This window comes from Mauremys reevesii, linkage group 5 (genome assembly GCF_016161935.1).
Source record: "Mauremys reevesii isolate NIE-2019 linkage group 5, ASM1616193v1, whole genome shotgun sequence".
NCBI classification, from domain to species: Eukaryota; Metazoa; Chordata; order Testudines; family Geoemydidae; genus Mauremys; species Mauremys reevesii.
The window spans coordinates 37,250,321-37,274,349 of NC_052627.1; the positions used below are offsets into that span (position 1 = coordinate 37,250,321).

The following is a 24,029-nucleotide window of genomic DNA, read 5'->3' on the forward strand; positions in this document are numbered from 1 at the left end:
GACAGTCTGACTCCAGAAACTAAAAGTGAAACTGTGAACCTAGTTGAGTTTAAATAAAAATGGCAAGTCTTACTAATAGTCACAACCCTCTTCCTGCCTCAGACAGGGGCTCATGTGAACCTGGGGGGAGACTTGGATTCAGGCCAAACCTAAAACTAGGCCTGTTATCAGGTTTCAGCCACAATTCTCATACAGCTTTACTGTCTGGAAGTGAGTGAGTATGGTGGAGGAAGAGGCATGACCAGTGATTGACATGGATCTGTGATAGATGATGGTGGGTAATATTTTTGAAAGCCTACTAAGACCCACATTTACAAAGGTATTCAGGGAGTTCAAGATGTAGATAGGTGCTTTTGTCAGTCCCACTGGACACCTAACCAAGCACATTCAAATATCATTGACTTTCAATGGAATTTAGGCTCCTAAGGGCCTAAATCACTTTTGAAAATGGGACAAAGACTCCTATGTCACTTAAGGCTAGATCCACAAAAGGGCTTGGGTCTTGCAGTGCCTAACATTGAGGCACCCTTCCACATAGTGAAATCCTCAGCCTGAGTTAGGTTCACTGGTCCCTGTGAAATGCATGGCAAGAGTTAGGCAGCTAAGTAATGGATCTTCAGAAGCCCACAAACTGAGAAGGAAGCCAACTAAGCCAGCCAGGAATGAAATGCAGAGAAACAAGACAGGTCAGATTCAAAGATACTTAGGTGTATAACTCCTACTGATCTGGGCTGCAGGCACCTATTTCTGCTTGGGATTCTCAGCTGTAAACAGTCTCCTGAAGTTGTCTAAGCCAGGTTAGTCCTCTCTTGTGGAAAAAGAACATGAGGGAGACCAATAGCCCAGTGTTTAGGACACTCACTTGAAGGCCCAGATTTAAATCCCTGCTCTGCCTGGCACTCTAACCCACATCTTTCTTTCCCAGGAAAGTGACCAAACCACTAGGCCATTGGGTAATCTGAGGTAAGGCACTCTCAAATTGGACTTGTCCAATTTAATATATATATAGAGAGAGACTGTAGATTGGTAATTACAGCATTCACCTGAGACACAGGAGGGTCCTGTTCAAGTCACTGCACTAATGAATATTCAATAATGAGGGCCAGATTATCTGAGCAGCTGAGTAGCTGTGGTTCTCATTGAATTCAGGTAGAAGCATGCATGCCCAATTCTTTTGAAAGTCATGCCCACCATGTATAATATTTACCACCAGATGCCAAAATGATTGTTCTCTGTCCAAAAGCTGGGGGACAGAGTGAGGCACATGATTAGGTCTACAAGGAGCTGAAAATCACAAAGCATCAGAGGCTGCAGTGTGGAGGATGGGAGGAGGCACAGTATGGATGCAGAAGGCAAGAGTAGCTGAGCCATAACTTGAAATATAAGGCAGAGGTCAAACAAATAGCAGTATTTTGGTTTAGCTATGACAACTGTAGAGGGTATAAGGAAAAAAGAAGTGCTCACATCTAACATACCAGCAGAGGTGTTTATTTTGTAGAAGTGAGAAGAACTAAGAAGGTGTATACACAATTACTTAAAACAATTTCAGCAAATACAGATTTTTCTCCCTGCTCCCCCCCAAACAAAAATACTTTGTGATCAAAATTTATTTTGCTTTTTCCCAAACCTCAAGTATATATCAGAGTTAAACTGGATGTGCTGTTTTCAGATAGAAAAAGAAAGAAGAAGAACAACAAAAAAAACCCTGTAGGCAAGGCCATTAGCTTTTTGCCCATGTCTCAGTTCTTTGACTAGGACTTTAAAAAAAAATATTTCCAAATGATGCTGATTATATTTTATAAAAAGTATCCAGTCACTGGAACACTGAACACTTAAGAATCTCTGTTATTTGCAAATCCTTATTTTCTGCTAGCTTTTCCAGATATGGTAGTGATGGGGGATCCAATCTGTAGATAGGTCCACACCTTAGCAGTCGCATTAAAAGGATACTCTGGAAGAAAAGAGAATATTAAAAAAGGTAAGAATTGTTTCATTTACAGAGAAAATTCATCCTCTGAGAATGTATGTCTTTAAGATAAGGTTGGAGGGCCTATTTGCCTTTGGTTTATATTGCAATACGTGTGATAAGAAGTATTTATTTTAAAGGTCGGTTTTATTATGATACTTGTGAGGATGGACATATTCTGAAAGTTGTATGGAATTTCAACTCTTTGGGGAGTCCTCAGTGAAGATGAGTATGCAGTGGTTGCAAAGAGACTATGCTACCATCTTCATGTTGGAAGGGGTTCATCCAGAAAAGGGCTAACTCATATTAGCAGAATGGTGTGGAGGAGCTTTACTGATCTATCTGTGCTAGTTCTGTGGCTCTTCAATTGAATGGTCTTTTCAGCACTTTTCGTAAGAATTATTCAGCATTTTTCGTAAGAATTATTCACTCAAAATTGAGTACAAATAAGAACAAAAAATGGATGCAGGGATGTAATTTGATACTACGAAGCATTCTTTATTTCTGTCTTCAAATCATGTCCCTACTGCCTCATAACATCACAAAATCAGTGCTCTCATTGTTTTTACTATACAAACTTTTCCTTCCCCCAAGAGTTTATAATTCAGAAATTTTAATTTGTTCTGGGGAAAGTTGGCAAATTGATTCCATATCTTGGAGGGAATTTGTTTGATTGGGTTGGGGGGGGGGAGGCTAAAAGCAGTTAAGCTGGAAATTTTATTTTAGAATTTGAGAGGTCAATACATAATTTGAAAGTTTACAGTTACTTTTCTGATTGCCTCTAGCTAAAATACAACCATGATTACATAAATTGTTGTTTTTTTGTAAATGAACACTGAGACACTGCTCTGGTAATCTGAAATGCTAGCATAGATTCTGGCACATGTGTGGAACCATGCTGGATTCTACCTTTCAAAGGCAGAGATACTAGAGCAGGCATGGAAGGATACAGATGCAGTAAGGGGGGAGGATGTAGAGGAGGTATAATCCTACAGAAAGCTCTACCTGGGCAAACTCCATGTACAATTGACTTCAGTGAGACTCTGCACAGATGCAGGAGCCAGCCTGGCAGGGTATGTAATTCATAAAACAGAAAGTCAGTCCACGATTTCCCCCATCCCCCAAAACTCCAGCTTTCCTTGTTATTAACAACATATTTGGCTTACTCTTTATTCTTGTTATATTTATTTAATTGGTTTTTCAGATGTCCATCAGTTACATAGTCAGTGATGTCAAAAGCATAATTTCATGAATTGCTAAAAGGGAAAAAAAGTCAAGATTATTTACAGCCAGTGTACAAAGACCCTTCTACAATAAAGTTGTTCTGGACAAAGGCTGTGCTGATGGATCATGTTACAGGCAGAAGAAATTAGACCCTAACATGCTGTTATTTTATATTCAAATTGTATGCTACACCTAACAAAACCACATCAAGTCTCAGTTTATCAATGAGAACGTGGAATATTTTGGTAGTATGGCATTTATCCAAACACAAGGAGGCACAAAAAACAAAATTGATGGAAACGCTCCTCTGGAGTGGATATTAAAGACATAATAGGATGGCAGAAAAAGGAGATTTAAAAAGATACTTTAGTACTTACATGAAAAGCTGGTTTCCACCCCTCCCAAAAGGAAGTGCAACAGATTATGACATCTGCTGTATTCCTTTAAAAGCTCCCAAAACAACATTTGATGTTTCCTGAGCTTTGCATTTCAAAAGAATACAAAGTTATCTTTTAATTACCAATGAGTTGCTGCAGATGCAATTTAGCACTTAAATATGTTCTATCAGATTATGGGTTGGCTGGATAGTCTTTGGAATTACTCCCATTCCCCACTGCAACCTTTCACCTGTTTGTCCAAAAAAGTTTTACCACGCCAGTTTTCTTCAACATTGTTAACCCTAAATATTCAAAAATCACAAGTCAGGACCCTCCAAAAATCATGAGTTTGGCTCAAAAGTATTTTTCCAGAATAATAAACCTGAGATTCTTTATTTTTTCTGGCTTCTGAGCATTAGGGTGCACTTGACGTTGTCAATTTTTTTCCTACAACTATAAAAGCTAGAAACTTACTTTGTTAATAAATGAAAGCTAAAAATCTGATGTAATTTCTAATTGCCAGCAGCTGGGGCTTTAAGGAAAACACCAAGTACTGTGAGATTCACAATAATAGCACAATATTTGGCAACACTTTTCCTCTCTACTTCCCATTTTCCCTTTTTTTTTTGAGGGGGGGGGAGAAACTTTAGAATTTTGATGTGGTCAATATGGTTATCATTTAGGCATGAGTTAGGTCCCATTAACATCACATAGTTACAGGGACACTGTGTTGCCAACTCCTATGACTTTCCCCACCAGAAGTGCATGATTTTTGGCTGAACTAGAACTGATACTGCATTTATGGTTTCAGCCATTCAAAGCCACTGCTGTGAATCTGTAGCTGGCATTGGGCTGCAGTTCCAAATGCTGCCAGAAAAGGACAATGGGTTGTACTGAAAGGTGAATTATTGAAGAGAAGGGCGGTTACTAGGGGAGTTCCTCCAGGATTGGTCTTGGGACCAATCGTATTCAGTATTTTTATTAGTGACCTTGGCACAAAAAGTAGAAGTGTTCTAATGAAATTTGCTGAAGATACAAAGTTGGGCAGCATTGTCAATACAAAGGAGGACTGGAATAATCTACAGGACGATTTGGATGACCTTGAAGGCTGGAGTGACAGAAGTGGGATGAAATTCAATACAGATGCTCCCCATTCTGGAACACCTTGCGTAGCTTGAATTTTGCGTAAGTCAGAAATGTATACCCGACCATTATGCAAAAAAACCCAAACTATTTCTAGCTTATGGAACTTTTTCCGTAAATGCGGATTTACATAAATCAGGTTTGCATAACCCGGGGGGGCGTCTGTAGTACAAAATGCAAAGTCATGAACTTAGGGTATAATAAGAAGAATTTCTGGTACAAGAAATTAATCAGTTGGATGCAAAAGGAGAAAGACCTTGGTGTTTTTATCAATCACAGGACAGCTGTGAGCCACCAATGTGATGTGGCTGTGAAAAAGGCAAATGTCATTCTAGGATTTATCAAATGAGGCAATTCCAGTAGAGAGAGAAGTATTAATGCCATTGTACAAGGAACTGGTCAGATCTCATTTGGAATACTGAGTACAGTTCTGGTCACTGATGCTAAAAAAAGATAAATTTAAACCTGAACAGATGCAATGAAGAGCTACTAGGATGATCAGGGGAATGTAGGCCCTATCTTATGAGAGGAGACTGGAAAAGCTTGGCTTGTTTAGTCTAGTAAAATGAAGGCTGAGAGCAGATATTATTGTCCTCCATAAATAGTTTAGGCAGGGCTGTAACCAGGTCAGGGCGAACGAGGCAGCTGCCGAGGGTGCAAAGCTGCAGGGGCAGAAAAATGGGCTGGAGAAATGCCAAAAAAACAACAACCCAGCAGTGGGGTACAAATATACTTGCTCATCCCAGGCACTAAAATGTCCAGTTACAGCTCTGAGATTAGGAGGGTAAATACCAGGGAGGGTGAAGAGCTATTTAAGCTCAAGGACAATGTTGGCTCAAGAACAAATGAATATAAACTGGCATTGAACAAATTCCAGCTGGAAATTAAAGGAAGAATTCTAACTATCAGAGGGGTGAGGTTCTGGAAAAGCTTCCCAATAGGAATTGTGGGGGCAAACAACTGACTTAGCTTTGAGAAAGACCTGGACAAATTAATGACTACAAAGATATATGATTGGGTTGCTTGTGGTGGTAGGGGGCAGGGCTCAACAAGCGTGAGTCCTGGCTTGACAAAGCCCTGGCTGGATGATTTAATTGGGGTTGGTCCTGGTTTGAGCAGGGGATTGGACTAGACGACCTCCTGAGGTCTCTTCCAACCCTAATCTTCTATGATTCTATGAGTCTAACTTCCAGTTGATATTTTTTGTTCCTAAAAGCTCATGCTTCAGGATTCTTGCTGGCCACCTGCAAGAGTCAGGCAGGGATTTCTCCCTCCCCCAATGTATTCTGGGTTTTTTTTTTTATCTCCTTCCTCTGGAGCATCAGGGATGGCCATGGCTGGAGATGGGCCATTGGACAGGGAGGGCCAGGGCTCTGAGGTGGCACTGAGCATTTTTCTCTCTGGTTTGTGCTTACATGCTCGGAATCTCACCAACTGCCATCTGTGGCATCTGGAAGGAATTTCCCCCAAATCAGATTGGAAGTAACCCTGGGTGTTTTCAACTTCCTCTGCAGCATGTGGGTGTGGGTCACTTGCCAGGTTTACATGGGTATAACTTAATTATTTCCTTGCCGTTGCAGGGGCCCCAACTACCATTGCACCTTGGTCCCTTCTATTGTCTGCCTGTGGCAAATAACAGGCTCATCTCCTGTGAGGTGTAATACTTTGGGATTAGTGTGTGGATGCTGCGTGGTGTTGGTGGCCTATGCTACACAGGAGGTCAGACTAGATGGTGGTCCCTTCTGGCCTTAAGCTCTATTACTCTAAAAGCATGGTTGGTCCCCCCCACAACTCTCACTCCAGCCTGACTTCACTATCTCCTCCGTCTCATATATATATCTTCTGCTTCTGGGCTCCTCCTATGGAAGCTGGAGGCAGGGATAGAGCCGGAGGGGGGATTCTGAGGGGGGAGAGAGAAGAGGGAGATAGGCAATGGGCAGGAATATGAGGCACATCCAGTGTCCTAAGTAGACAGGGACTATATCCAAGGAGGAAGGAAGAAAAACTGGACAGGGACAGTATGGCTACACAGAGCCTGTCAGGGTTCCTTCCCCACTCTGAACTCTAGGGTACAGATGTGGGGATCTGCATGAAAGCCCCCTAAGCTTATTTCTATCAGCTTAGGTTAAAACCTGGTACGCTGCCACCATGAAGTGATTTAACAAGAAACAGGGAAAGGACCACTTGGAGTTCCTCTTCCCCCAAAATATCCCCCGAAGCCCTTACACCCCCTTTCCTGGGGAGGCTTGAGAATAATATCCTAACCAATTGGTTACAAAGTGATCAAAGACCCAAACCCCTGGGTCTTTGGACAATGGAAAAATCAGTCAGGTTCTTAAAAGCAGAATTTTATTAAAAGGAAAAGGTAAAAATCATCTCTGTAAAATCAGGATGGAAAATAACTTTACAGGGTAATCAGATTCAAAGAGCCCAGAGGAACCTCCTCTAGCCTTAGTTTCAAAGTTACAAAAAAACAGGGATAAACCTCCCTCTAGCAAATGGAACATTCACAAGTTGAGAAAACAAAGATAAACTAATACGCCTTGCCTGGCTGTTACTTACAAGTTTGAAATATGAGAGACTTGTTCAGAAAGATTTGGAGAACATGGATTGATGTCTGGTCCCTCTTAGTCCTAAGAGCGAACACCACCAAAAACAAAAAGCACAAACCACCCCCCGCCCCCAAGATTTGAAAGCATCTTGTCCCCTTATTGGTCCTTTGGGTCAGGTGTCAGCCAGGTTACCTGAACTTCTTAACCCTTTACAGGTAAAAGGATTTTGATGCCTCTGGCCAGGAGGGATTTTATAGTATTGTACACAGGAGGGTTTTTACCCTTCCTGTTATAGTTATGACAGAGCCCACTGAAACATATCAACTGTTTGGGCTATCCAGACTGTTGTAGACCCAACTGGTTCATGGTTATCACATGCTTTGATTGACAACTTTGTTTACTTTTGTTTGCTCCAAAAAAACCCACTTGTTTATAAAACCACAGACTTGTAAGTGGGATTCTTTTGCCTAGTTTATATATCCACCCCACCTTGCAGACCCTGACCTTATCAAATAAAGGAGTAAACCAGAATTCATATTGTACCCACAATAATCTATTTTCATATACCAAAAGGCATGTACATTAAAGTAATCATACAAAACTATGTGTCTGACTGTGCGTGCGTGTGTGTGTGTGTATATATATCTATTGATATCTATCTATATATATTATATATATATATATATATATATATAGAGAGAGAGAGAGAGAGAGAGTGTATATGGATGTGCAGAAATAAGAATACATCACCACATGTATGTGATACTGTGGATATAATTCCCTATTAAATTCTATTGGCTGGTTTTAAAAAAATCTACAGAATGGAGATAATTTTTCGTGATAGCCTATAGGTTTGTAAAGTAACTTTTATAGAATCCAGATTAATTTATTGTTTCATTTCTGTTAAGTTCTATAGGACTTTTTTGACAAGGGTTTAAGGCTATGATACTAGCACAGTCTCTCTGTATTTTAAAGGCTTCAGAGTAAAAACTATTTTCTCCCAAGTCTGACCATGAAATTGTCAGAATTAAGCCATTGTCAGTGTGAAGATCACTGAGCTAATGGTCTGCTTAGATTTTGACCTTTCTGATGATTGTTTTATGAGTCCCAATGACATTGTGGCAAACTAATCAGATTTCACATCCCAAACACAAGCACCACAGGAACTAGATAAGCATGATGAAAACCTTATAAAGGGGGGCAAAACAAGGTAAGAATGTCAGTTCAGTGAAAGGCACAGTTTTCAATTGTCTGGCTTCATTGACTGGTTCACTGCTTGAGGGGCTAACAGGAGAGCTGCACTTCTGCAGTTCACACACAGCTTCCATAGACCAGGGTACATCTTGTTTGGGAGAAAGATGTAAGAAAAGAAATCCCACAGACCATTGGCCAAATAGTCCATGGAGTTATGTCATAAAGGAATACGGCCAACTGTGAACAGAACAAGCTACTTTTTATGAGGAAAGCAACAGCACAGCATTGTTAGTTATAAGTAAATAAACCCTAATAACTAAGGGCCCTGTTTTGCAAGGTTCTGAATGCCCCCTGAATTCCCTCATTTTTCACCTTGAAGGATCAGGCCAAAAGAAAAAAAAATAGAGAAAACTATTAAATTCAACCAACCTCATAATCCACCGAGAGATGTTTCTGTCCTTTGCTTGTGTCCTGACAGGCTGTAATTTGTCATATATGATGAAGACTATCAATCATACATACAGTTTCTGGAACTTTCTGGTAAACAGAGGGACTAGACTATGCATGAGTCCCAGGCTGGATAAAGAATAATGCCACATAGCTCCATATTGTGTCCCAGAAGCTGACAAAGGAGTTGATGCTAATAGCTGTCAGCGCGTGCATATATAAACAGTTTTATATTTGTATTTAATTTTGAGACAGTTATTCATGAGGTCCTCTACTGACAATCACAAGTGAGTCGGGGAAGTGAGGGGTTTTATGGTGCCGGTAACTGTCATTAGACTTTGGTCCTCTGAACATCAGTGCTATCTCACTTTCTGAAGCTCCTGTCTCAGCCAGTATGGCAGGGGTTGTCCCAATCTGTGCAGTAGTTTGGACAGTTCCACATTGTGATCTCTGTAGTAGCTTGAAAGAAAAGCTCTAGACTGAGGAAAAAGGAACAAAGACAATTTACATTAAAAATTGGCACCCTTGTGGGGAACAATCTTGCTATAAACCCAAAACAAACCAGGTAAAATTCTTAAAGGGACAGTGTCCACATTTTTATGACCCACAATTTCAGTTCTCTTAGTATCATTGTGACAGGAAAATTTCCTGGACAAGCCTTATTAACCGTATTAAGTTAAACCTTATTAAACTGAATTCAATACCTTTTGGATCCATTTTATTAAAATGCATTTGTTTAGATTATTGTAGGATTGTATGCAACTTTTCTAGGAGATTGACTAACTTAAACCTTGGGGGAAGTTAGGAATGTCAAAGAACTGTTTGGGACAATATGTATGAAATGGATTTCCTAGGAGGTACTTGGGAGGCCTTCTGAAACTATGTCCTATGGAGACAAACCCTGTTTATTGGTTAACTGCTCCTTGAAACTCCGGATGAAAGACTCCTGAACTATATAAAAGATGGACCAAACTCTTCACGAGTATGTTAGTTCTGAGCTGAGGCTGTTATGTGACCATAGAAGAGGCTCCTCTGTGGGGTTTGAAGGACTAACCACCTCCCACAGCCAGTGCTGGAGTTGGGAAGATCACCAGTAAGCTTATTAGCATGAATGTAGGTTTTTTAAATTGTATTTACATATGTTTTCACTTTACAATAAATAAACTTGCACAGAAAGAGCTGTGTGGTAGCTTTACTGTGAGCAGTTACACTGTTAGTGTCTGAAGAGAAAGCAAGCAGCTCAGCGTCCACTGTCTGAGTTTGCTGGGAGAATTCACACCTGTGCAGCCTGGAAATGCATCACCACACAAATGAGGCAATGACTGGGAGTTGAAAGCTTGAGTACGAATGCATTTGCTGGACAAATACAGGTGTGGTTATCCTGAACTGTAGGTTTAAAAAAAAAAATCTTAAAAAATGAACCATCCTTTATTCCTGAGCCTCAAGCATGATGCTGCATGAGTTTTTTCACAAACTGTAACTCAGATCTCTAGAAAAGTGGTACCTCCTGATCCATTGGTGGGTATTTTCGGCCTTTGCTTTTCCCCAGGCATTTTGTCTTCCCTCCTTCCAGCAGCTGACACCAAAAGCCTTTCTGAGGGTCAAACCTAAAAAGGATAATATCTTAAGAGAGGTCTAATTATCAGCCATTAAATAGTCAGTTAGCCAGCAACTGCCACTATGTGATATCTGAGATGTTTTACTTCTTCCAAGTAGGGAGAGATACTGGTATTACAGTGTCTTAGATGGCCACTGTATGCTCAAGAACAATTTATGCAATGCAATGCATGTTTGAGAACATTATCAATTGCCTGAAGATATCCATTTCTCCAAACAGTCAACAGGAGCCTTCCTTTCTGGGGTATTCTACTTACTAGATAGCCCCTATCTTACTAGATAATCTCGATAGCCCCTGTCTCAAAGCATATCCACCACTGCAGACCGATCCTACAGCAAATATACACCAGACTAAGGACAACAGGGAGTACTTAACTTTAACTACTGTGCTTTGACTGGACAATAGATATGCTAAGTGCGTTTCCCTGAGCTGTTTGAAGGACACTTTCTTCTTTTATCTGAAGGGGTCAGGAAATACAGAGAGTGGCAATTCCCTAAGTAGGACAAAGACAGAGGTGACAAAAAGGCATTTAAAGTGAACTCAGAGGGAAAGACTGATGGATACACAAGAAGTTTGGGCAGGAGAGGGTAAGGAGATGGACTGGCCAGAGTCAGTAGGTACACTGGGAGAAAAGGCTCCATGTTTTTTAAAAAAGCAAGCTATGCACCACAATGAGGTTGCTGGATAGTCCAGTAACCTTGATCCCAGCCCAAAGAATGTACTGGAATATTGATTAAATGGAAGCACAGAAATGCATGTAGGATTTATGATTTTTATATTTCCTGTGTTATTAAAGAAAGACCAATGCTGTCTTTGAATCCTGTGGAAAGACTGTGTGTTATGCACTATACCTTATCATATGTGTGCTGAGAGTTAAATTGTAACCCAGCACCTCACACCTTCAGCAGGTTCTGAGGTAAGGCATGTTTAAGAGACAGGGGAGCAGTGAGCTACATTGTCTAAACTCTCAGGAAGGTGTGTTAGACAGGGAATCTGCACCCTGAGAGTGTGGTAGGGATCTCAAGCCAATGGCAGTGAGTTACTGGACTGTAAGACTCAGGAAACTTAAAATACATGGGATCCAGAAACGATTTCTTTCACAGCAGTCTTGTGAATGGTCAAGAGGGGGCACTTGACTGGACTTGTGACACCAGGCACTTATCCAGATCAGAACTTGGTCCACTGGAAGTGCCAGAGATTTGAAAAAAGACGTATGGACCATGTTGACTTCAGTGGAAGTCAGATCAGGTCTCCTCTGTGTGCATGCACACATCTGCCAGTAGTACTTTTTTAACAATATATTTATTAGTTGTGTGTGTATTTTTGAGGCAACTAAAGCAGTGTTTAGATCCTTTGGAAGAAGTGGTTGTTTTGCCATTAATGTATCACTACACCTGGAGGGCTGGTTGCCCCATATCATTAGTTCTAGATGTCACTTTCATTCCAAGACGGGCATCAGCATTAACACTGTCTCTAAACAATCTTTGCAGTCTGATCATCATGTCTTAAAATCAAAGATGTAGGAATGTTAGATTACGGCATTAACACACTAAGGAAAAAGCAAAATATAGTGTTAAGTATTGAATTTATTGCTATGGGACTTGGAAGCATGCATAAAACATTGAAAAGGTTTGCATTTTTGCTGTTCAGCAGCTGTTTGAAAAGGATGAAGTATAATTGGCTGAAATGTAAAGTTAATTAGTTTCAGAATGTTTTGTTGCCCTGGGCCTATTCCTTAAACACCAGCGCACCTGCAATTTGCTACTGCACATATGTGAACTCATTTCAGGAGAAGGGAAAGAGGGGGGAGGAGGGCTTCTTTTTTCCCCCCTGCCCAGCCTATTATCCCAGGACTAATCCTTCTAGCCTAAATTGTCACAGTAATTGTATCAATTAAAATTAAACAAGTCATTGATTAAATAGATATATTGATGGTAGCTTCATTTCTATTTTGGACTTTTCAGTCTGCTCATTGCATAGTGAAGTACTTTGGCTGGCTTGCACTAATTTCCCAAGAGAAGAAGTAATATAGTGTGCTGTGCTAAAGGAAAACTGTAGAACTATGCCCTAAACATTTCTGTCTCGGTATGAGTATATTGAACATTATGGGAAAGTCCAAAATTATAGAATGAAAAAGCCAGGCAATTCAGTTAAGCTGGATGAACCCCATTGTGTTCAAGTTCTTGGGACTGTATACAGTTGTACATTGAGTGCACAGTATGTTATGTGATACTGTATCTGGGCACAATGGAAATACATAAGGATACAGTGTTAGCCTTAGCTGTAACTCAAATTTTCAAAGGAGAGCCAACAAGACCTCATATTTTATAATTTCCCCTGCCCTTAGCCACCCCCAGGGATTCACAGGAGGTTAGATCATCTTTGCAGCTGCCCTGGCTCTGGTGTTCACATGTCACCCAGCTACCTGGCAGCTTAGGGAATGTTTACACAACAGCTGGGAGCCAGCTTCACAGTGCAAGTAGACAGACGTGCTAGCTCTGGACAAGCCAGCACAGTGACTGCAGCAGTGTGGGCTAGTTACCTGAGTACAATCCCACCCAACCCCATGGGTTGGTAATCTTGCCACAGGAACATGGGTGGCAGCTCAAGATGACCACCTGAATATATATCCAGGGGTTGGTCGGAATGGACTTGGGTAGATAGCATGCTAGCTTGAGCAGAGGTAGCATGTGTCTTTGAAGCACTTGGAGGAGAGGAAGGTGATCAGGAACAGTCAACCTGGATTCACCAAGGGCAAGTCATGCCTGACCAACCTGATTGCCTTCTATGATGAGAAAACCAGCTCTGTGGATATGGGGAAAGCAGTGGACATGATATATCTTGACTTTAGCAAAGCTTTTGATACGGTCTCCCACAGTATTCTTGCTAGCAAGTTAAAAAAGTATGGATTGGATGAATGGACTATAAAGGTGGATGGAAAACTGGCTAGATTGTCGGGCTCAATGGGTATTGATCAACGGCTCGATGTCTAGTTGACAGCCGGTGTCAAGTGGAGTGCTCCAGGAGTCGGTCCTGGGGCCGGTTTTGTTCAACATCGTTATTAATGATCTGGATGATGGGATAGATTACACTCTCAGTGAGTTTGCGGATGACATTAAGATGGGTGGGAGAGATAGATATGCTGGGGGCAGGGCCGGCTCCAGGCACCAGCGAAGGAAGCAGGTGCTTGGGGTGGCCAATATAAAGGGGTAGCACTCCATCCGTTATTGGGGCAGCAAGTCCGAGCCTTCGGCGGGAATTCGGCGGTGGGTCTCTCTCTTCCTCTTTGAGCTGCCGCCGAAGAGGAAGAGAGGGAGTGAAGGACCCGTCACTGAACTGCTGCCAAAGAATGGAGTGGTGCGATTGAGCTGCTGCTGAAGTGCTGTCGATCACTCCCCTCCGCTGCTAAGGGTGGCAGAAAACCTGGAGCCGGCCCTGGCTGGGGCGTAGGGATAGGGTCCAGAGTGACTTAGACAAATTGGAGGATTGGGCCAAAATAAATCTGATGAGGTTCAACAAGGACAAGTGCAGAGTCCTGCACTTAGGACGGAAGAATCCCATGTGCCACTACAGGCTGGAGACCGACTGGCTAAGCCTCTGCAGAAAAGGACCTGGAGATTATTTTGGATGAAAATCTGGATATGAGTCAGCAGTGTGCCCTTGTTGCCAAGAAGCTAATGAGATATTGGGCCGTATTAGTAGGAGCATTGCCAGCAGATCGAGGGAACTGATTATTCCCCTCTATTCGGCACTGGTGAGGCCACATCTGGAGTACTGCATCCAATTTTGGCCCCCCCACCACAGAAAGGATGAGGACAAATTGGAGAGAGTCCAGTGGAGGGCAATGAAAATGATCAGGGGCCTGGGACACATGACTTATATGGAGAGGCTGAGGGAACTGGGCTTGTTTAGTCTGCAGAAGAGAAGAGTGAAGGGGGATTTGATAGCAGCCTTCAATTACCTGAAGGGGGGTTCCAAAGAGGATGGAGCTCAGCTGTTGTCAGCGGTGGCAGATGACAGAACAAGGACCAATGGTCTCAAGTTGCAGTGGGAGAGGTCTGGGTTGGATATTAGGAAACACTATTTCACTAGGAGGGTGGTGAAGCACTGGAATGGGTTACCTAGGGAGGTGGTGGAATCTCCTTCCTTAGAGATTTTTAAGGCCCAGCTTGAGAAAGCCCTGGCTGGGATAACTTAGTTGGGGTTGGTCCTGCTTTGAGCAGGGGGTTGGACTAGATGACCTCCTGAGGTCTCTTCCAACTCTCATCTTCTATGATTCTATGATTCTACCCACACTGTGAACCATACTCCCAGCTACTTTGCAGCCATACCCTGAGTTTTCCTGGCCATGACAAAACTTCACAGAGAAGATAATATATCTCCAGATTATGTTTTTTTTTTCTGAAAAAGCTCCATGGGACCAGAGTGGGGTCATGTTCACCTCACCAACCCTATCTAGTCCCACAGGGCCACTGAGTCTTCATTCTCTCCTCCCATAAAGAATGGGTATGAGGGAAGATGGACAACCTTTTCCAGTGTGGGGGAGAGGGTGATCCAGGCATACAGGGTTTCTCCTGTCAGCAGAGCTAATTGTAACGGAGGACTCACACTTTGGCTTAATAGCCCATTCCTCCAGTCTCCAAAATAGTCTCTCCCTCTCTCTGTCTCTCTCTGAAGCACTGTCTGACAGGAGATTTGGAAGCAACAGTCTTTGAATCATATCTGCTCCAGTCAGGAAAGTGCTGTATAAGAATCTAGACCAGGGGTGGGCAAACTACAATCCCCGGGCCACATCCGGCCTGTGGGACCTTCCTGCCTGGCCCCCGAGTTCCTGGCCTGGGAGGCTCGCTCCCGGCCCCTCCCCTGCTGTCCCCCTGCCTCCGCAGCCTCAGCTCACTCACTCTGCTGCTGGTGCAATGCTAGTCTGGGCAGTGGGGCTGTGAGCTCCTGGGGTAGCACAACTGCAGAGCTGGCCTGACCCAGTCTCTGTTCTGTGTGGTGGTGGTGGTGGCAGCGTGGCCTGGCTCCAGCTGGGTGGCACGGCTGCAGTGCCGCCAGCCACTGGTGCTCCAAGCAGCGCAGTAAGGAGGCAGGGAGTGGGAGGGGTGGTGGTAGTGGATAGAGGGCAGGGGAGTTCGGGGTGGTGGCCAGGGGGCGGAGGTGTGGATGGTGGTTGGGAGGAAACAGGGGGTTGAATGTGGGCAGGGGTCCTGAGGGGCAGTCAGGAAGGAGTAGGGGGGTTGGATGGGGTGGCAGGAGGCAGTCAGGGGACAGAGAGAAGGCGTGGTTGGATGAGGCAGGGGTCCTGGGGAAGCCATCAGGAATGAAAGGAGGGGTTGGATGGGGCAGCATGGGTCCGTGGGCTGTCAAGGGAGCAGGGGTGTGTGGATGGGGCAGGAGTCCCGGGGGGGGGGGGGAGAGGAGGTGGGGGCAAGGCCACGACCCCCTCCCCTAACTGGCCCTCCATATAATTTACGAAACCCGATGTGGCCCTCAGGCCAAAAAATTTGCCTGCCCCTGATCTAGACAGATCAGATTAGATCTGTATTAGCTCTGTGCTTGGCTTTCCCCGCTGTGAAAAGCAGCAGCTTAGCGCTGCCTGGCCATCTTTCTCTCTAGCCCCTTTGTTCTCTGAGTGGGGAACACAACTACTGAGCCTCTCTGTTAACCATGTGAACACGCAATGCCCACTTCTCTCTGCCTCAACGGTGAGGAGAGTGAAGAAAAACCCACAAAAGAACCACCAACTCAAACTACTGCAGAGCATGTGTTTGGGGAAACAATGTGTTTAACGCCCTCTCCAACTAGCCAGTTAGGGCAAGGCAGCGACATCCTGTGGCCAAAAGGATGCAACTAAGAAACTGGATAGGGATGGATCTTTAAAAAAAAAAAAATGTGTGTGGGGGGACTTGGTGAGTGAGGCTGTATTAATTTTTGAACCTCTGAGGGGTACTTGCACATGTAAATAGATATTTGCCAAGGCAAATAAGGTAACCACACACCTAATGTAGTATTTGCCAGCAACTCTGGTAACTGCATTCAGACAGGTATCTGAATATCTAATTTACCTGATTTACATGGCAGACTCCTCCTTGCTCCCACAAACACTTAGCTTACCTTTTATGATGAAGTGGAAATTTTCTGTTGTATTTTTACGATGCCTAAGTATGCCTCAGTTTCCTCTGCATTTTGTATGGCTAGCTGTGGGGGAGGGAAGGACTCCCCTCTCAGGGGATGCTGGGAGACATACATATGAATGCCGTCTAGCTGTCTGGGCCTGAATGGGTCATTAAAAAAAGAACTGGTGGAGGTTGACTCCAAATAAATGGAAAAGCTAAGAAGACTATGGAAAACTCAATCACCAGGACATTGCCACCTAGCAACCAATGACCAAGAGGGATATGGATTTTCCCAGCTCTCAGCAGGGAAACTCAGAAAAGACCCCAACTTGAGAACGAAGGACTGGGAAGGTGTGAAGTGGGAGGATAAGAGTTGGCTGCTGGGGCTGACCAAGAGAGCTTGAACAATGGGGTTCATTACAGTTTGGCTGGGCTCTGGGCTAACCAGAATGGACTTGCTCTGTGCTTTAACCTTTCTTTCTCTGTGCTAACTTAAGGTCTTCTTATGCTGTGTTCCAGTTGGCTAATAAACCCTACTGTTTTGACAAAGCTGTTTGAGTATCGTTACGAATAGTTGGTGAGGTGCATTAATCCCCAAAGATTGTACAAATCTCTACCAAGAGCCTATCTCAGTCAGTTGGACTTGCTGATCAGAGCTCACGGTGTGAAGAAGCAGTGCTGAAGGCCCAGAGATTCAGTCTAAGGAGGTGGTGAGGCCTAACCTGTGCAAGGAGAGACAGACCCCTTGGGGGTCTGGCACACTGAAGGAGTTCCTCCTAGAAACTGTTTCAAAACTGGAAATGTAGCACCAATCCTGTGGATTGTGACATCTTTCTTTAGCATTTTTTCACTTGAGGATCACAGAGCATATTTACAGATAGGAATTAATTCTTACAGCATTAGTTTAATTTCCGTTTTTACAAATGCATCAGAATAATAAAAGGAAAACCCAAGTCTGGTTTAGTAGTGTATGTGAAGGATGACAGGTTAGGATTTAATTCTGCACTCAGTGCTAGATGGAGTGCTTACTAACTACTGAATATTTACTTCTGTGCAGGGCCATAAGCAGCACTTATGTCTCACTTGCATCCTATTTTGAGAGCTTCAGTAGCATTTAAGCATTGCACAGCCCTTATTCTTTGCACCAGGGTGAATTTTACGCTCCTGTGAGAAGCCATATTGATTTTTATGGATTACTCATGGCAATAAGCTTGTTGCCCAGTACTGTTTGCACAATTGGGTCCTTGAATTGCATTCTGACAATTTTAAAAATGTGTGTTGTATGCTTAATAAACAGCAATGACTTTGAAGGAGCCTATCCTATCGATTTTATATTGACATTCTTAATGTGAAGCTACCACATTGTTTAATGTTGTTTCCTCTTCCATGCAAACCTATGTGTTTCCTCCACACACTTGCCTTCTCAATGTTTCTGAATTGTGATTGTATAATTTTATAGAACTGTTTACAACTCATTTTCCTGTTTAAATAAAGGCAATGGACCAACTTTATACTTGGTGTGTGACTCCTCTGACTTCAGTTTAGTTACCGAAGGGAAAATTTTGTCCCCAAATATATTGAAAACACAACAAAAGGCACGCAAGATGAGCAGTGTGGCAGGTGTGCAAACATCAGGAGCTTAGCTGTGTATTCAAAACTCCTGCCAGTGCTTTGTACACATTATGAACCAAGGACTTACAAAATTACATTCCAGAAAATGAAACTGTTTACCTAGGAAAAGCTATTTTGAAAAGCAATGTTTTTAAGAGACTTTTTTTTTTTTAAAGAAGAAACCTGCACAATTCTGGGCTTATACTTAGTATAATGATCAGTATAACCCACAAAGTGTTGTTTGTTCTGAAAAAGATTGAAGAGGAACCATTGTAGTCTTACCCTCACTTTAAAGTTGAGGCAATGTATGGGAGATGAAAACTCCCTGCTGGAGTTATGTCATTCCTATGGTTGTATCATTCTTATGTATCATTCCTCCCTGTATCATTCCTATGGAGGTGGAAGTGTGTAGGATTTGCTTCTCCTCCCTAACTATGGACTGGATATGGATTACTACCCCAAGCCCTGCAGACATAGGAATCTGTAGGAGGCAATGGCCACCCAAGCAGATGCTGAATGTTTGCACATTGGCTTTGGGGACCCACTGTAGCCCTTCACCTTCCTAAGAGGCTGTTGGTTTCTTGGCTCCAATACAGTACTTGCCCCTGGGATTCAACTGTAAGTGAGGTTCTCCAATGTGGAAAAACCCAGTGTAAAAGCTTCTTGCTTATTTACTACTGGTCTGGGAGGGTTAATATCCACCCAATCCAAATTCCTGCAGAGATCCCAGAGCTGATGGGGATCTCTCTGCAGAGACTGGGAAAGGACAGGGAGATAGTTAACCACCCTTTCATGTGATCCAGGGGAAATCTATACCCTTCGGGTCTCCTACATGTGTAGATCTCAGACCTGAACTGAACTCATTACAGGCACTTTGGTAAGAATTTTACTGATCCATGGCTATTGAAATCAATGGAAAGTGTATCAAAGGTCCACTAGACAGGGAGGATATTCCTCTGATTGCTTTTGGGACTCACACTGGGGGATGAGCTTACACTAAATATTATAGGCTGCCTGACACTTCCCATTATAAGATCCTCTTTTCAGTTGCTTATAACTTCGCCAAACTTTAAAGCTGAAATTTTCCCTGTTGGGTGTTTTCCGCGGGCTGAATTTTTTGGGAAGTTTCAACAAAGCTGTTTCTGAGAACAAGATTAGGGAAAAATACATTACTTTACCCATATTAAAAAACCACAACTCTTACAGTTGAAGGGAAACTCTCATGATTAAGGCTGTTAAATGATGCACTAGGTAACTGGATTCTATCACTGCCTCTGCCACAGATTTTCTGTGTGATTCTGAACAAGTCCCTTAAACCATACTTTTCACAGGTGATAACTAATTGAGTGTTTCTCTTTTTCTGGGTGCCTGACTTGAGATCCTAGTGTTTGATTTGCAGAGGTGCAGTTGCAGTTGTGAATGCTCAGAAGTCAGTAGGAGCTCTGCTTTGAATAGATGAAATGCTATATAATGCTAAGAATGCTCAAAAATCAGGCCAGATGCATCTCAAATTGGGCATGCACGATTATGTGTATTTATGTCTTTGGTGTCTGCATCTCAGTTTCCTATCTGTAAAATGGGGATAATACCCCATCACCTTTTAGGGCTGTTGTGAAAAATAACCTGAATAATGTTTGTGAAGTACTTAAAAACTACAGTGAGGAGCACCATAGAAATAACCATGAAGAAATTAATAATTGTCTCTTCAGAGCAGAGTTTGGATGTGGTGAAGTAAATAAGTTCTGGGGCCTCACATTGAGCTATGGATGTGGGGAGAAATGGACTAGTTGTTCATTCAGTGAGCACCATCTATCCTGTGCACTGAATGAGGCAGGGGTCCTATAGGGAAAATAGTATGTGATCATGTAATGAAAGACTGCATCAGAATGGATATATTAAAAACCCACAACTCTTACAGTTGAAGGGAAGGCGGGTGATTTTTGAATGCTTGACCTTGCAACCTTAATATTCTTTTAATGTCATTTTTTGTTTGTAACTGATGATAAATTGTCCCTGGGAAGTATGGATGTACATAATCATATACAACAGAAGAGATTAAAGGTACAGACTCACGTTAGAGCTTCAGAGTAATTATAATGAGGTGAGACTCCCAGAAACTTCTGCACTTCATCCATCACTGTAGCTGGGTCACTTCTTAGCTGCTGTCCATCAATAATTAGCAACTGTAAGGATAGATTGTCTATTTAAGACAAAAGTTAGTTCAATAAACTAAGCTACCTCACTTCCTCTGTGACATAATTGAAGGCAAGGTGGATTTGAAGTAATATGGTATCATTAGCAGTTGTGCGATTCTGCTGTTTCTAGCCTTAATTTCTTTCAGCTCTGCATCATGCTGGAGATGTATAGTCTTGCATCTAAGAACTGAGGGAATTGCTTGGGTGCCTACCTTGTTCCCCCCAATATAGTTATTTGTGCATTCACAGGCAAAGAATAAAATCAAAATCGCAAAGATTTACAGAATACTGAGAAAAATGGATTTAAAAAAGCTTGATCAGATAAGTCAGACATACAAAACATTCAAAAGCATTAAAATACACACTGAGCTTTCAGAGAGATAAGCATGTAAATATCTAGTATACCTCTACCCCGATATAATGCCACCCGATATAACACGAATTCAGATATAACATGGTAAAGCAGTGCTCCAGGAGGGAGGGGGAAAGGGGTGCTGTATGCTCCAGTGGATCAAATCAAGTTCGCTATAATGCCGTTTCACCTATAATGCAGTAAGATTTTTTGGCTCCCGAGGACAGCGTTATATCGAGGTAGAAGTGTAATTAAATAGTAACCACTATGCAGATGCAGTAGATTGACAGTATCTAATAATCAATATGTAATTATTACAGATCTTTCAAAAGTACGTTAACAAAATCTGGTATGATGCAAAGCTACCTCAGTGCTGAACTGGACTTTGAGTCTAGCTGGTAAAGTTATATATAGAAGCTTTTGCAGTACAGAACTGTACAGATAATAACTAACTTGGATGGGTGTGTTTCATATTTATTGTGAGGGCTTATGAATTATTGACTGTTTGAGTGCACATTAATAAGCACGATAAGTGCACTTTCTGCATGCACACTATAAAGAAAGAGTTCATATTGTTGTGTATCTTGTAAAATTAATCACTGCAACTAGGCAAATGCGCTGGTAGCCAATTTTACAAGAAATATGCCAATGTGCACCTGCATGCCTAACAGCAAGGTCTGCATTCGCTGTGATGAAATTAACTACTGCAGGGGGGAGTAACCTTAACATATGTCTTAGGAGCAGGAGGGTCAGCCTTAAGAACAGAGAATGCAAACAGGTAATTGGAGTCCTGGCTCTCTTGAGGACCCAGAATCCCATGCATGTTCTGAAATTTGTGGGACAGCGTTGTCCCCCTCCCTTAGCAGGACCAGAGAGGGAGTAAACAACTCGTTGTAGGAAGTCCTACCTGCCATAGATCCCCCAACTTGCAGGCATATTTTTTTGGGAACTTTGCATCCCATGCAAACTCTGCTGCTCGTAGGCCGGTACTTGTTGCCTATCAAAAGAGAAGCAGGACTAAAGGGAGAAGATACAGGTCACTGAAAAACCCAGCCCTCCTCTTACTTACTAGCAATGGGACTGGTCTATTTCCCCCTTTGTAGTTCAACTTGAGGCCATGGAACAGAAAAGGCCAGCCATGGACAGAAACAGATCCTATAGCTCTTTTTGGCTTTCTAGCACTTAGACTAGCTAGAAGACACAACATGTGCTTCCTAGTTTCATCACAGAGTTTCTTTAAGTCCTGGTCAGATGAGGCAGTCACAGGGGAGATTGCTTACTACCCTGCCTATACCTTTTCCTTTCATACCCATTTTTCTTTGTAGGGGCAGAAGGTATGATTGAGAGTATGGAACATCCATAGGTGTGTGTTGTGTTAACCTGTTTTTTGTCAGGAAATAGGTATTCTGGGAGGGTTTTTGTAAAGATGAATTTTACCTAAGTGTTTATATAGCTATCCTTGAATTTTTTCCCAAAATCAATGAAAAAGCATCACAAGATTATATGCGATAATGGTATACGTTGAGATTGTTGTTCCCAAAATCAGTGAGCTTTGTGAATTGGCTAGCAGGAAATTACCTGGGAAGTGGGAAAGTGAGTTAGCCATCTTTCTATATGGGTAGCGTACCACCCAGGGATCAGACATCTCTTCTGGAGAGTCCTTAACTCTGAGGGAGCCCAATGGTCTGATGTAATCACTTCATAGAAATTGAACTTCAGAGCAGCAGGGTCCTCATGAGATCGCTGGTGCTAGCATACAAAATTGAGAGACAAATAACTGTAATTAGCTAATAAATTAAGCCATAATTGAGTAAAAGAGTGAAAACTGTAGTATTTCAGACTTCCAAACATAGTTAAGAATTTAGCAAATTGTAGCTTCACTGCTATTGTGTTAATATAATGAAATATCCTAGATGGATAATGGTCTCATTTTCAAATGTTAGTAGTGGCTATCATACCCTTAATAATAACATCACCACCACCATCACCATACACATTACCCAACCACCAACCAAAAACCTATGGCTGTTTCAGTGGAAGAAGATTATCGGTGGTTCTCTCCATTCTCAGGTGTTGTGGGCTTGAGGAAGGAGAGCACTTGGTGAAATTATGTGGCCTGTACTATGCAGGAGATCAGACCAAGTGATCCATTCCAGCCTTAAAAATCTGAGAATCATCTATTTTATTAAGAAGGGATATTACCCACACACTCAGATAACTGTTTGTAGAGACCAACAAGCCCATGTTTAAACCATATAGAGCCTAATTTATTGAAATATTCAGAACTGGTAGCATTTCACACATACTTTTGCAATCTCTTGGCAAAGGCATGCACCAGCTAGTGCAAGGCAGGAGAATCAGGCACTAGAGCTGCATATACATTAGGAACAGTTGGATCCTTAGTTCGCCACAAGTGCAGCTCTACATTTTGTAGAACAGTTGGCAGTTGTTGCGTAGACAGGACACAGCCGTCTACCATCTCAGACTGAAGTTTAGGGTGACCAGATAGCATTTGTGAAAAATCGGGGGGTGGGGTGGGGAGGGTAATAGGTGCCTATGTAAGACAAAGCCCTTAATAACGGGATGCAGGGGCGGCTCCAGACCCCAGCACGCCAAGCGCGTGCTTGGGGCGGCATGCCACGGGGGGCGCTCTGATGGTTGCCGGGAGGGCGGCAGGCGGCTCCAGTGGACCTCCCGCAGGCGTGCCTGCGGAGGGTCCACTGGAGCCGTGGGACCAGCGGACCCTCAGCAGGCACGCCTGTGGGAGGTCCACCGGAGCTGCAGGACCGGCGACCGGCAGAGTGCCTCCCGTGGCATGCCACCCTGCTTGGGGCGGCGAAATGTCTAGAGCCGCCCCTGACAGGATGGTCCCTGTAATATTGGGACGTCTGATCACCCTACTACAGTTCTGCCAGTGTTGGGATTGATGGTGCCGCACTGATGGAGAATTACAGGTCCAAATTCTGCCAGGGTAGATGCAGTCAGAGGGCCTGCTTCTCCACTGTCTTCTGACTTGTGTAATCTTTTGTGAATGTGCTCAGGATGGGGCTGGAAGTAGTGTCAACTGGAGTGGTGAACTAAGCGCTTTATATTGTTATTTGCAAACCTTATCATAAGGTATCAGAATTTTTCTACTTCATGCCTAGTTTAACTTTATAGATGACTCTTTTGGCATTGCTCTGGCTATTTCATTTGTCTGCACAAATATGTCAAGTTGCTATATATGTCTGA

The 24,029-nt window shown here is 42.8% G+C and overlaps 1 protein-coding gene across 6 annotated transcripts in view; it reads right to left on the reverse strand.

Annotated features, from left to right (window-relative positions):
- Window positions 1-1,472: 1,472 nt before the first annotated feature.
- The window catches only part of LOC120406425 (bifunctional heparan sulfate N-deacetylase/N-sulfotransferase 4), a 302,448-nt gene continuing 279,891 nt past the window's right edge, over window positions 1,473-24,029 (reverse strand). For 4 of the 6 annotated variants that reach the window (XM_039541294.1, XM_039541292.1, XM_039541293.1 and 1 more), the window contains 6 exons: window positions 22,377-22,547; window positions 21,706-21,795; window positions 20,325-20,434; window positions 10,408-10,510; window positions 8,886-9,382; window positions 1,473-1,951 (listed from right to left, as the gene is read on the reverse strand). In XM_039541294.1, coding sequence (XP_039397228.1) covers window positions 9,263-9,382; window positions 10,408-10,510; window positions 20,325-20,434; window positions 21,706-21,795; window positions 22,377-22,547 — 594 coding nt within the window. In that variant the 3' untranslated portion in view covers window positions 1,473-1,951; window positions 8,886-9,262. Of the gene's footprint in view, window positions 1,952-3,132; window positions 3,223-8,885; window positions 9,383-10,407; window positions 10,511-20,324; window positions 20,435-21,705; window positions 21,796-22,376; window positions 22,548-24,029 lie in introns of all 6 variants that reach the window. The other 2 variants (XM_039541291.1, XM_039541295.1) reach the window with 2 other exon arrangements.